Source organism: Polypterus senegalus, chromosome 9 (genome assembly GCF_016835505.1).
Source record: "Polypterus senegalus isolate Bchr_013 chromosome 9, ASM1683550v1, whole genome shotgun sequence".
Taxonomy (NCBI): Eukaryota; Metazoa; Chordata; class Cladistia; order Polypteriformes; family Polypteridae; genus Polypterus; species Polypterus senegalus.
The window spans coordinates 143,919,679-143,932,531 of NC_053162.1; the positions used below are offsets into that span (position 1 = coordinate 143,919,679).

The following is a 12,853-nucleotide window of genomic DNA, read 5'->3' on the forward strand; positions in this document are numbered from 1 at the left end:
AATTTTGTTGTTTTTTATATTTGTAAATTATTTAAACCAGTTTTGAAATGCTTGTTTTCATTTTTTTCCCCCAATAGTCTCTTTTGTTGATCAACATCAGAAAAAGCTCAATTAAATCCACAGTCATTCAGTGTTACAGAACAATAAAATGTGAAAACTTGTTTGTGTGCTTATAAAAAGTATTCACTCCCTTACATCTATAACACAGATATGCATACTTATTTGTAACACATGTGCCTGGAGATCACCTTCCGGGCTCAATTAAGTTAAGCAATACCATGCCGGACTGAGAGGAGGTGCTGTCACTAACTGTAATTTCTCTTCCACCCTCAGCCCTGGGAACCACCCCAGTAAAGGTTTGTGATCCTGCTTGCGGAGCTCTGGGAAAGCTGGAAATGAATCCAGAGGGAGGAATCTCATTTTGGACCGGAAACTCCCAAGTGACGGAGCTCCTGTGCTGCCTAATGCTACTTTGTATTATACTAAAGGCTGGATAAGATGAATTTCTGTTTTTCTTGTCTTTAGGTGAACATTTGTTGCTTTGTTCAAAATAAACAGCGTTGTGTGGATAGATCCCCAAATGATACTGTGGAGTCCTTTTGTCCTTACAATAAATACAAATACATGTACACAAATATTACTACAAGATGATGACTCTTAATTACAGGCAATGGCCAACATTAGCAAAACAACAGTTTTCAGGACTATACATGTCAGAATATTAAGCATGGAACAACATATATAGGGAATGGTAATTAAAACTGTGTTTGCATGAAAAGCTCTTAAATCCCTTTTATTTAACATTAATTAAAAAGGCAAATTCATCACACATGAAAGTTTATAAAAAAAAAATTAAAAAAAAAAAATCATCATCATCTTATTACAGTAGCAGAAAGTATTCAGAAAAAAATAGATTAAAGTTAAATAAATTTCATTTAGAGTGAATGTATGATGAATGGAATATAAGAAGGTATAATGGAATGAATGAACATAGACTTGAATACTGAAATATAATGTGGCACTCTTAAACTTATTCTCCACTGTATAATTATTTCTGATATATTGCTTCCAAACATTGGTCGGTGACTATTTGAGGATGGCAAATAAAATCTCTCCAGTAGATATAACCAACAACTTAAATCACCAGGCTGGTTGATGGAGCAAGCAAACACCTAAGCTTAGGTGACTGAAAAAGAACGGAAGTTTAAAAACCACTAAATTTCTAATTGAAAACTTGAGCTCCAGTAAAAACATTTTGTAAGCATTCCACAGTAGGCATGCTTTTTTATCTATTGTCCACACCAGCCAATAGTCTTCATTTTGCAGTTTTAGTTTTCATTTCTTTTGGCAACAAATGTTTCTTTTAGCATGTGTCCATGCCTTCCTGCCTCAAGCATATACTCTACATTTGTTTTCCCATGTGCCCCTGTGTTTATAATAATTTTTCATAGAACGCACACTAAAGAGTTTTGCATTGTCACAAGACAAAAGTACTCTATTTCTCTTCCTTCCTAAAATGATCTGCACTAGTGTTTTCCTTTTTCTATCCGTTACTCTTCATAACACTTTCTGTCTTGCTATCCTCAGTGTATTGTCTATTTTATATAATCCCACTTGGTGCTGACTTATATCTACTTTTTATTTCAGATATACAGTAAGAACTTGTTTTTTCAAATAAGTGCTGTTGTAATCTTGGCTCCTTCTGGGCCACCTGGAAAATAATGGAGGATGTTTTACGCTGACCTTTTTCTTTTTTCTTCTTTTTCAAATAACATGGAAAAATCCTGATGGCCAAGCATGAAGGGCTTGGAAAATCATGTGTAAACACCCACCAAAATATCTAGGGCATTTCCCACACTGAGAATTTGAAAAAAAAAAAATTTTAGATGGGGCATAGCTTTGAACCTCTGCTTTTCCAAATTAAGATGAGAAAGGAATAGCTGAAACAAGTTAGGTGTGTTACAATAGTGTTAGTAGAGCAGAGTGACCAAATATTTCAGGTTGCAACCTAAGATGCTAAGATACAGTCACCCCCTTGCAGATGGCATTATTACCATGCATTTGCCTATTGCTGAATGAGCAGTGGTTATTTAGAAAATAGAAATAATAGCACCCTTCAGACTCCTCCCTCTTCTTGCACAATAGTGAAGAATACGTGCATGCATGTAATGGCAAACACACAACTAGTCAAGAAACAGTCTTTAATTGAAAAAATTTGAAATCTACATGGTTTTGTTTTGTGGAAAACTGGTTTCAGCACAGTTTTAATGTCTTTTTCAACCTTTTTCAGCATTCATTTTGCATTCTATTTTGGGGAACTTGTAGCATCTGAACTTGTGTATGCCCTCTGGTGGTTCATAACATACCTGCTGTGTAGCTAACAGACAAGACTTTAAAACATTTTTTAAAACAATTAACACTATAAACTAGCAGCAGTAAAATATCCACCCATGTATCTTTTTTCCAAACTGCTTATTTTAATCTGGGGTAACAGAAAGTAGGACATTTCCTTGCAGCATCGAACACAAAGTAGGGCCCCAACCCTGATTAGGCCAACAATATACTGTTAGATGTTTCTAACAGAAAATAACTTTTTGCCTAACAAAATAGTAGTTTTTCATCAATGTGAGTGGGTTTACCTAGAAATGAAAACCTCTTAATTTTCTACTTTGGCCAACTTATTGCAAGCATTATTTTAAAAACTAGAAATCTATAAAATGTGAAAGTTGGACAGTGCAATGGAAACTGCCAAAAATCCTTTTGGACTATGAACAGAGAGATTTGTGGAAATTACAGAAAAGCAAATAACTAGACATACTGTTTTGCAGGCCATAACTAAACCATTCCTCAGCAGTTACGCTAGACAGAATGATTCACATGTATTAAAAAATATTTCTAATTGAAAACTTTTAAATATTTCTTCTGAACAAGAATATGTAACATTTTAACATTATCAAAAATGATAGTTAAAACCAAACTAAAGCACGCATTTCTTGGGTTTTTAATTGAGGATGCTATTTCTAGTGACTGGCTAGTGGTGTCTACCAAGAATTGATCTCTTTGAGGGTCTAACTGGCACATGTGAATTGGTGACCCTGCCAATTGTAAGCCTTTTGGACTCTCCCAGGTAATATATAACCCTTATATCTCAGAACAGTCAGTCATACAGTTTGCAAAAGGTTTACAAAATAGGTTCTACAAGAAAGAAGAGAAGGAATCACTTTTTTCACTAATCTGTAGTTACAATAGGAATTTCCTTGATGTCAGTGCTAACATTTGTTCTTAACGGGACTTAGGATAATCCTTTCAGTTTTGCACCTCAGTTACGCATTAAAACCAAAAGAAGAAATTTGGGTAATGCAGAGACATAATACAAAAATGTTTTACCTTAATAAAATTAGTTTATTGTAGTTTGATTTATGTGTTCAAAGCTGATTATGTCAGATGTTGAGAGCCCATGCCTCTCTTTTTCATTTAATGCTGGTTTCACATATCTTCAAGATTAAAATGATGATATATGCAAGCCACTAATAGGAGCAAAAAGCAACAAGCAGGCATTAAAGCATTACAAAGCTGAGAGTGGGATCATTTGCTGTAATGAGCCCACAGAAACGACTTGAATGTTAATTAGATGCAAGATGAGTGATTAGGGAAGCATGTTCAGGGTCATAAAACTGCTTGGCCACTCTGAAGAGCAGCTTGCAGATTTCTTAAAAAGGTGGCAAATAAAGTATCACTGCATCTTTTAAGCCGTTTATTCCAACTTCCCCTACCTGAGTGTGATAGCAAATGCATTCTCAGTCGTAAACTGTCGAGGAACCGCTTTCCACAGAGCTCACAGCCATAAGTCTTCATTCCACTGTGCAGCTTCCTATAAAACAGAAGACAAAGAGCTTAAGAAGAGGGTCCAGTATCTTGGTTCCATTCCAAATAACAGCAATCATTTTAAGAACGTATAACAGCATTCTGCAAAGAAAGAACTGTAAATATGTGAAATGCTGCGGTTTATAAAAAAAAAGTTTAAAATTTAAATTTACTTTAACAGAACAAGGTTTCCCCAAAAAAACTTCCAAGTACATAATTCTTTTCTCATTAATTGGGTACATATTGCAAAGAATAACTGTAAACAATGAAAAAAATGAATACAGAAGTCTTGTATCATGCAAGCACCCTTATGCTCCACATCATCTTTAGCACAACTTTGAAAAATTTGATGTACATTAGTCCAACCTGGAAGCAATTCCTTAGTTTACCATACCTTTCACATATACTGTACAGTATACAGACCATGTATGAAGGAGCAGGGTCGTCTTTGGCATTTGACCCTAGTTAACTAAACCATTTATGAGTTATGCCTCATTATCTCATTATTAGCCAAGATTGTATAAATTGAGCTTACTTCACATTGGTGAACGAACAAACAAATGTATTACTGGTTAAAAGCATAATGTTTTGCAGGCAAATGGCATTAAAAAATACAGGGATAAGAGATTTTGGTTGTATTCTAACCCCTGTTCCTTTATTTTCTATATCTGCTTATCCAATTAAGAATGAACCCAACCCTGAGCCTCTCTAATCACGTTATTTTGCAGAAGACAGGGAATAACCTTAGAGAGAGAGAGAGAGAGAGAGAGAGAGAGAGAGAGAGAGAGAGAGAGAGAGAGAGAGAGAGAGAGAGAGAGAGAGAGAGACAGAGACAGACAGAGAGACAGAGAGAGAGACAGAGAGACAGAGACAGAGAGACAGTCCATCACAGGGCACACATAAATGCACAACAGCCACACTCACTTATGCAGGCCTAACTTTGCGTTACCAATTACTCAAATGCATTACAATTAATTTAAAATGTATTCCTCCAGCTATACTTGAATACAGTTAAATAAAGTTTGTTGATGACATTGTGATCTGTGATAGTAGGGAGCAGGTTGAAGAGACCCTGGAGAGGTGGAGATATGCTCTAAAGAGGAGAGGAATAAAGGCCAGTAGGAACAAGACAGAATACATGTGTGTAAATGAGAGGGAGGTCAGTGGAATGGAGAGGATGCAGGGAGTAGAGTTCGGCGAAGGTGGAGGAGTTTAAATACTTGGGATCAACAGTACAGAGTAATGGGGATTGAGGAAGAGAGGTGAAAAAAAAGAGTGCAGGCAGGGTGGAATGGGTGGAGAAGAGTGTGAGGAATGATTTGTGACAGACAGATATCAGCAAGTGTGAAAGGGAAGATCTGCAGGACTGTAGTGAGACCAGCAATGTTATATGGGTTGGAGATGGTGACACTGAGCAGAAACCAGGAGACAGAGCTGGAGGTGGCAGAGTTAAAGATGCTAGGATTTGCATTGGGTGCGACAAGGATGGAGAGGATTAGAAATGAGCACATTTAGAGGGTCTGCTCAGGTTAAACGGTTGGGAGATAAAGTCAGAGAGGCGAGATTATGCTGGTTTGGACATTAGCAGAGGAGAGATGCTGAATGTATTGGGAGAAGTTTGCTAAGAATAGAGCTGCGAGGCAAGAGAAAAAAAGGAAGGCCTAAGAGAAGGTTTATGGATGTGGTGAGAGAGAATATCAGGTGATGGGTGTAATAGAACAAGATGCAGAGGACAGAAAGGTATGGAAGAAGATGATCTAACGGGAGCAGCCAAATGAAGAAGTTAAATAAAGGTGGTAAATCAGATCCACAACTATGGGGTGTATGGATATGTCTTAAGAAAAAGTTCTGTCACTTTAGGAAGTAAAGCTAGGTTTAGCAGCAATTTGAACCATCCATTCGACTTGTAAATGAGGTCCTTCCTGACATCAGCAAGCTTATTTAAAACAGTCAATCTGTCTGAAGGAAAAAAAAGATCTCACTAGGTACTTCTGCAGCCAGTACGAACTCGGATGAAACTGTGCTCTTTCCGCACAGGGAGGGTCACCACAGTTCATAATAAAAATTGGTTTTATGTTGGCAAAATATCTGAATACCCTGTGCTATTATAATTGGTTGTATCTGCTGTCTTGATAACTGTGGACTCTGCTCAATAAAGATGTAAGCTGGGTGTTTCAACAGCAAACCAATTGTATGACTCTGTTTTATTAAATGGCATATACTCCACAAATAGGTGTTGGACAGCTTAACAAACATCAGGAAAACAAATGTGTTCAAGTTGTTTGCCATTGTGTCATCTAATAAAATCAAGTAAGAAAGCAATGGCAAGCACACCAAAGACTTCAAATGTAAGGCTGTTTGTAGTGCTCTATATTGAAAAACATGGATGTTACACACTGCATTGCTTAATGTGGGATTGCACATAAACCTTTAGTGTTTATTCCATGTTTAACAAAAAATTAAACGTGGATAAGATATTCAAAGATCTAAACTATTAACTGATAGTTAATCTGAAAGGAAAAAAAAAGGTAATATACAATAGAGTATGAAGTGATTTTTTTATGCGGAGTTTACTGTAAAAATATACCCATCGATAATAAACACAATAATATTTTTTGAGAACTTCACACCAGAATGCATTCAAAAAATAACCAAAATAAAATAAGAAACTAAAACTATCCGGTATTATAGTATAGTACAGCAAAGTATTATCAAACAGATAAAGACTGGCAGACATCTTTACAAAAAAATCTGCCCATCCATTTTTTGATTCGACATTCATTCTACCATAACTAAATTTAAACCATTTACATACATTATGGTAAGCTAGGCATTTTTACAACAAATTATTATAGCAAATCCTGCCAAACAAGTGCAATGTACTCACTGAAGAGGACTTGGCAGATATTAACCAACAATCTATTCATCCATCCATCTGTTTACCATATTTCAGAGTGATGGGTGGGGGAAATTGGGCCTATCCTTTCATTATTTAGCATTAGGCATAAACTAATGATGAAGGATGTGCCAGCCCATTGTAGGGCAAACTCACTCACACTTGGTCAGTTAAGAGTCCAGACATCTCTGACATGTAAGACTATTAAATCAACCAACCTTTACTTCTAGGGAAGTACACAAAACTGTAAGGAATACAGTATCTGGGATATCTGCAATCCCTTGCTTCAAAAAAAATAAATACATAAAAATAAAAAAGGTATGAATTGCAGGTAACATCATGTACAACATTAAAATAAAGAAGTAAATAAGAAAAACTAACAGAGTGCCCTTCAATTCAGCTAACCCAGCCCAAGAAGACATAATAGATACTTAAAAGTAATTTATGTAAATAAATTAGAAAAGGTTAGTATTATTAATGATGACCTTTGTATGGTCTGTATTGAATTAAAACTATTTATATTAACTGAAAGACATAGTATTGTTATCCACAACAAATTAAAAATATTCAACACTATACTTTGGGTATTAATTACAGGCAACTACTAACAGTCTACATGCTATAAAAGACAGAAGACTTCTTGATATAAAAAATAAGTAAAAATAAAAAAACAGCAATACATCTAAGAAATCTTATGGACATCACAAAAGATTCTGTTTGTATTATAAAGTATTCAAACCCACATATCGTTTTTTTTCCCTTTCAGTCTACATGAAACACTCTATTAAACCAATTTTGTTGAAATTTGGCTCCCTTATTCTGTAACTGGGGGATTTAACTTTTTGTTAAGATATCTCAGATACAGAATTATGCACAAGTTTTTGAAATTGAATTAACTCTAATGGAAAAGCATTTGCCAATTTTCTAACTCATCTATTTAAAAATAAATATAGAAAAAAAAAACATTCTGTGTAGATTGGATTGCAGATTAGTTTACGGTTTAACATTTATTTTGAGAGAGGTTACTTCAGCTTGTGTATTCTGTATATTTTACTCTTTTGCTTGTCCAAACAGCTGCCACCATGGCCAAACAAATCCCCATTACAAGTTACTTGAATACTGGGAAAGGCTGTAACCTCTGGTACATCAGCTCATCTCCTCTACTAAAGTATCTATGCTTCTAATCCTTGGCAGACCCTGTGTTCTGACCCCTAGGGGTATGCAAAAACTAACAAATTCCTAATACAAGAAATTGTATAAGGTGAAATAAAGAACAAAAAAAAAAAAAAAAAAACTATATATATAATTCACTAAGGCAAGACAACCATGGAAAGCACGGCGGAAGGGGCGTGGATTCACTAAGCCGCTGACAAGTGAGACACCCATGGCGCACGCAGGAAGGAGCCACGGCCACCAACTCCAAGACCATTGGATACAACGACAACTCACAGAGCCACGCCCACCAACTCAGACGCGACGACACAGAAAAACCGGCGTCATTTATATTTGTCTGTCGTAGAGGTCACATGCAGCTCCGACCCACGTTGACTGTTCATAGAGGCATGTTTCTCACGGAGGTGAATCGCCATATGCAGTGTGTAAAACTGTTTGCGAGGGGTATCCCATGGGATCCTTAAAACAATCCTTTACAACTGAGGTTAACACAATGAAATGAGCAGCCTTTAAAAAAAGTTTTCAGTTACAACGCACAACCGCATGCAGCATAGCAAACTGTTTTACACGCTACATACAGCAATTCGCATCCGCACTTTGTACACACCCCCCTCCCACCGTGGTTGGGTGTCTTGGTGGATTATATATAGAAAGGCAGCCAAAACCGCACAGAGCAATGAAAAGTCTACGTGAGTCACAGGTGCATCTGGACTGTGCAAAGACGACAACGACTCGGGTGACAAGTTGGAGGTGGGCACATGAGCAGGCAGTGTATACTGAACGAGAAATCAGCAGACTAGCATGATGGAGGGAGCAGAGTGGACGTCCTTCTCCTCTCCTCCCGTTCCACCCTCTGCGCCTGAGTGCCGCACGGACGATTGTGTGTTGGTTCGTACCGTGCATTGGTTAAAACCCAATGAAGGAGGCAGTCTTTAAAAACCAATAAGCCCTGTGCCTGTTTCATTACCGTCTCACCTGCTTCACCAATGCAGGCCCTGCAACAGTCGAGATGCTCTCTCAGCAGCTGACCTTCTCTGTGCCTGACCGGTTCACACAGAGGCAGCACATGACCAGGCGGTGTGTATGCTTCGAGAACAAGGGTGGATGCGACAGGACTATCTAAGAAGAGGCAAGTTTGCCACGGATGTAAATCGCTGTATGCAGCGTGTAAAACGCTGTCTTGTATGTTGCCCACTCCAGAGTTGCATCTTTTCATTCACCTACAGTCGTATACACAATGAAGTAAGCAGTCTTTAAAAACCGAGTTTTCGGTTACAACGCACGACCTCATGCACCATAGCAAACTGTTTTACACGCTACATACAGCAATTCGCATCCGCAACAAACATGCGTCTTCTTAGATGCTCCTGCACTTTGTACATCCCCCTCCCACCTCGCTGCTACCGTGGTCGGGTGTCTTGGTAGATTATATATAGAAAGGCAGCCAAAACCACACAGAGCAATGAAAAATCTACGCGAGTCACAGGTGCATCTGGACTGTACAAAGACAACAACGACTCGAGTGACGAGTTGGAGGTGGGCACATAAGCAGGCAGTGCATACTGGACGAGAAATCAGCAGACTAGCATGACGGAGGGAGCGAGTGGACGTCCTCCTCTCCTCCCGTTCCACCCTCCACGCCTGAGCGCCGCACGGACGATTGTGTGTTGGTTCATTCCGTGCAATGTTGCTTTTGTTGCTAAATTACATTACCGATTTTTCAAATGTTAATTTTCTCCCTGTGCTTAAAAATTATTAAAAAAATCGGCCTGATTATGTGGCGTATGGTACGCCGCGGGTTGGCTAGTAATTCATTAATTTTCATCCAGTAATCTGAAGACAGACTGCAGGAGCAACAGTCTTACCAGTGAGGCCCAAAAATCCTTTTCCTCAGCCACACTTGTCAACTCGTACTATAGTATCCCAAGGCATTCTCAGGCCATCTGGGATATGTAATCATCCCAGTGAGATCTGGGTCTTCCCTGTGGTCTCCTCCGACGTGGTTATGCTCGTAAAACCTTCACAGTGAGGTGACAAAGATATCTGTCGAAACCACCTCAACTTGCTGCTCTCAATGTGGAGAGTCAACAGCTCCACTCCTAGCCTCTCCTTGATGTCGATGCTCCTCACCCTCTCTCTGAGGGAGAGCCCAGCCACTCTGTGGAGAAAGCTAATTTTGGCCTCTTGTACCCTCAATCTCATTTTTTCGGTAATCACCCAAAGCTCATGACCATAGGGGAGGGTAGAGAGGTAGACTGACTTGTAAATGGAGAGCTTCACCTACCTGACTCAGCTCCTCCTTCACCACTACAGATCAGTATAGCGACTGCATAACTGCACTAGCTGCCCCAGTCTGTCTGATCTCACCATCCCCTTTCCCCTTATTACCCCAAGGTATATAAATTCCTCCATCTGAGGCAGTAACTCACCTCCCACACAGAGAGGACAGTCCACCTTTTACTTACTGAGGACCAAGATCTCATATTTGGAGGTGCTGATACTCTGCCGCTTCACACTCCGTTGCAAACCATCCCAATGCATCCTGAAGTTTGCAGCCTGATGACAGCATCAGGACCAGTGATTACAACACCACTAATGGACCCCTTCCCCTCCCTGGCTGCGCCATGATATGCTGTCCGTGAAAACCACAAACAGTATAGGAGACAAAGTACAATCCTGGTGGAGTCCCACACCCACTGGGAATGGTGCTGATGTTTTTAAGAGTACCTAGACACAGCTCTCATGATTATAAAGGGACTGAATAGCCCTTATTTAGGGAACTCCATGCTTTCCCAGCACCCGAAACACCATCCATCAAGGAACACGCTCATACTCCTTACTTAAGTCCACAAAACACATGTAGACTGACTGGGAGTACTCCCATGCCCCCTCCATAATCCTCATGAGGGTAAAGAGGCTGGTACACAGTTTTCACAGCCTGGACAGAATCCACATTGCACCTCTTGGATCGGAGGTTCCACGACTGGGCAGTCGTCTCCTTTTTCGTACCCTGGTGTAAGCTTTCCCCAGGGAGTTAGAGGAACGTGATATACCAATAGTTGGAGCACACACTCTTCTCTTCCATAATAAAAAGGGTGACCACCACCCCAGAGGCACAGCTCCTGATTGTGATGCAACAATAAAACTGGTGTGTCAGCAATGACAGTCCAACAATGTCCAAAACCTTCAGCATTTCTGAGCAGATTTCATCCATTCCTGGAGCCTTGCCATTACAGACTTGATTAACCTCCGTGATCTCCAACAGGGAAATGGACATTGATCTCCCATCAGCTTCTGGCTGTGCCTCCTCTACAGTGGGTGTATCCATCAGGTTCAGAAGCTCCTCAAATTGTTCCTTCCATTACCAGACAACGTCCTCAGTCCAGGTCAGCACTTTGCTGAGAACAGCCCGGGTGAATCCCTGCCTTCCCTTTGAGTCGCCGGATGTTTTTCTGGAGCCTCTGTGATACCAATCGATAGTCACTTTACATGGATTCTCCTAACTACACCCACAAAAACTGAAAGCTACTTATCTAGAAATGTCTTAGAGGAAATAAATTATCTAAGCCTCACTCTGTAAGCACTGAGTGAACAAATATGTACAGTATTTGCAGTATGTTACACTAAAAAAAAACAACCTCACTACTGCTTCATCTGTACATTATAGTGATTCAATATTCCTCTGACATTAGAGCCAGACCTGCTGTACAACATAGTTCAAAGTAGCCAACAATTTAACCTTGAGACTGAATCGGGTTCTCTCTTCGTCATCTTTCAAAAATAATGTTAAAGAAATTGGTTCTCCACAACCAACAACTAGTAGAATATATCAACCAATGTAATTTTTACATCATTTGAATTTGATTCAGAGGTCTATTTAATTCAGTTTATTTTTGTATAGTGCTCTTCACTGAGTGCAAGCGCAGGAAGCTGAATAGCTGTCGACAAAAGCAGTTGCATTACCAAGAGTCTACCTGGGCTATAATTTTAACTAAACAATATTGTATTGTACTGTTAAAGATAGCTTTTATTGTCTCCTAGAAAATAAAACATTCTATTATCACAATTATATTTTAATATGACTCACAGTTACAAAAATACATAACAAAAATGTTACAACTCTGAAGCAACTAAAAAAAAATAAAAATTAGAAACCTTCAGCTTTCAGATCAGTTAAACAAGTCCCCAAATGTACCCAAGTAATACTTACTTCTTGTGTACATTTTCCAACTTGTAGTTTTTAGTGATAATTCATTAATGTTTATTAGTATAGTTAACATTTATAGACTGTTAACAGCAGGTTTATAAAGGATGTGTAAAACTAAAGTATGACTAAATATTCCCATTTATGCAGTAATTCACATTCATAGGCAAGCAAATGAATTGCCATGTTCACTGCCCTAAAATTCTCTCTAGTATGTTCAGCTTTGTGCTATACATTTCTCATCAAAGATTTCTCATTAATAAGAAATCAAGTTAAATACTTGCACCATCAGCAATATAGGCCAGTTGAAATTACAAGTGATCACTTGACTAAAGTTCATCCATTCAGAGCAACCTATTGTATTTCAATCTCAATGAAAAAAACTAGATACTCAAATGAAGTAACTATGTATGTAATTAATGGAGTTGCTTCAAACTGGACTAGCAACAATGAAAAGAGATGTTTCCTAAAACAGATTGCTTAACAGATTGTGATTAAACAAACAAAATGCACACACCAAAGGCTGAGGTGCCCGATTTTTAAAAAATAAATAAATTGAATTCGTAATCACTGACCTTGCTAATGTTTAAAATTTGTCATTTGTAACCTTTTGGGAGTGACCCTTAGAGGACTAGGACCAGCAGTAAGGAATCAAAATATCAAAAATATGAAAGTATTCCTTATTAGCAACCTCAAAATAGCATAAAATGACAATC

At 38.6% G+C, this 12,853-nt stretch overlaps 1 protein-coding gene across 4 annotated transcripts in view; it reads right to left on the reverse strand.

The window, feature by feature from the left end:
* zbtb16a (zinc finger and BTB domain containing 16a) overlaps positions 1-12,853 on the reverse strand; it is a 250,767-nt gene that overhangs the window by 135,217 nt on the left and 102,697 nt on the right. For all 4 annotated transcript variants that reach the window (XM_039764008.1, XM_039764005.1, XM_039764006.1 and 1 more), the window contains exon 3: positions 3,774-3,871. In XM_039764008.1, the coding sequence (XP_039619942.1) occupies positions 3,774-3,871 (98 nt within the window). The remainder of the gene's footprint in view (positions 1-3,773; positions 3,872-12,853) is intronic.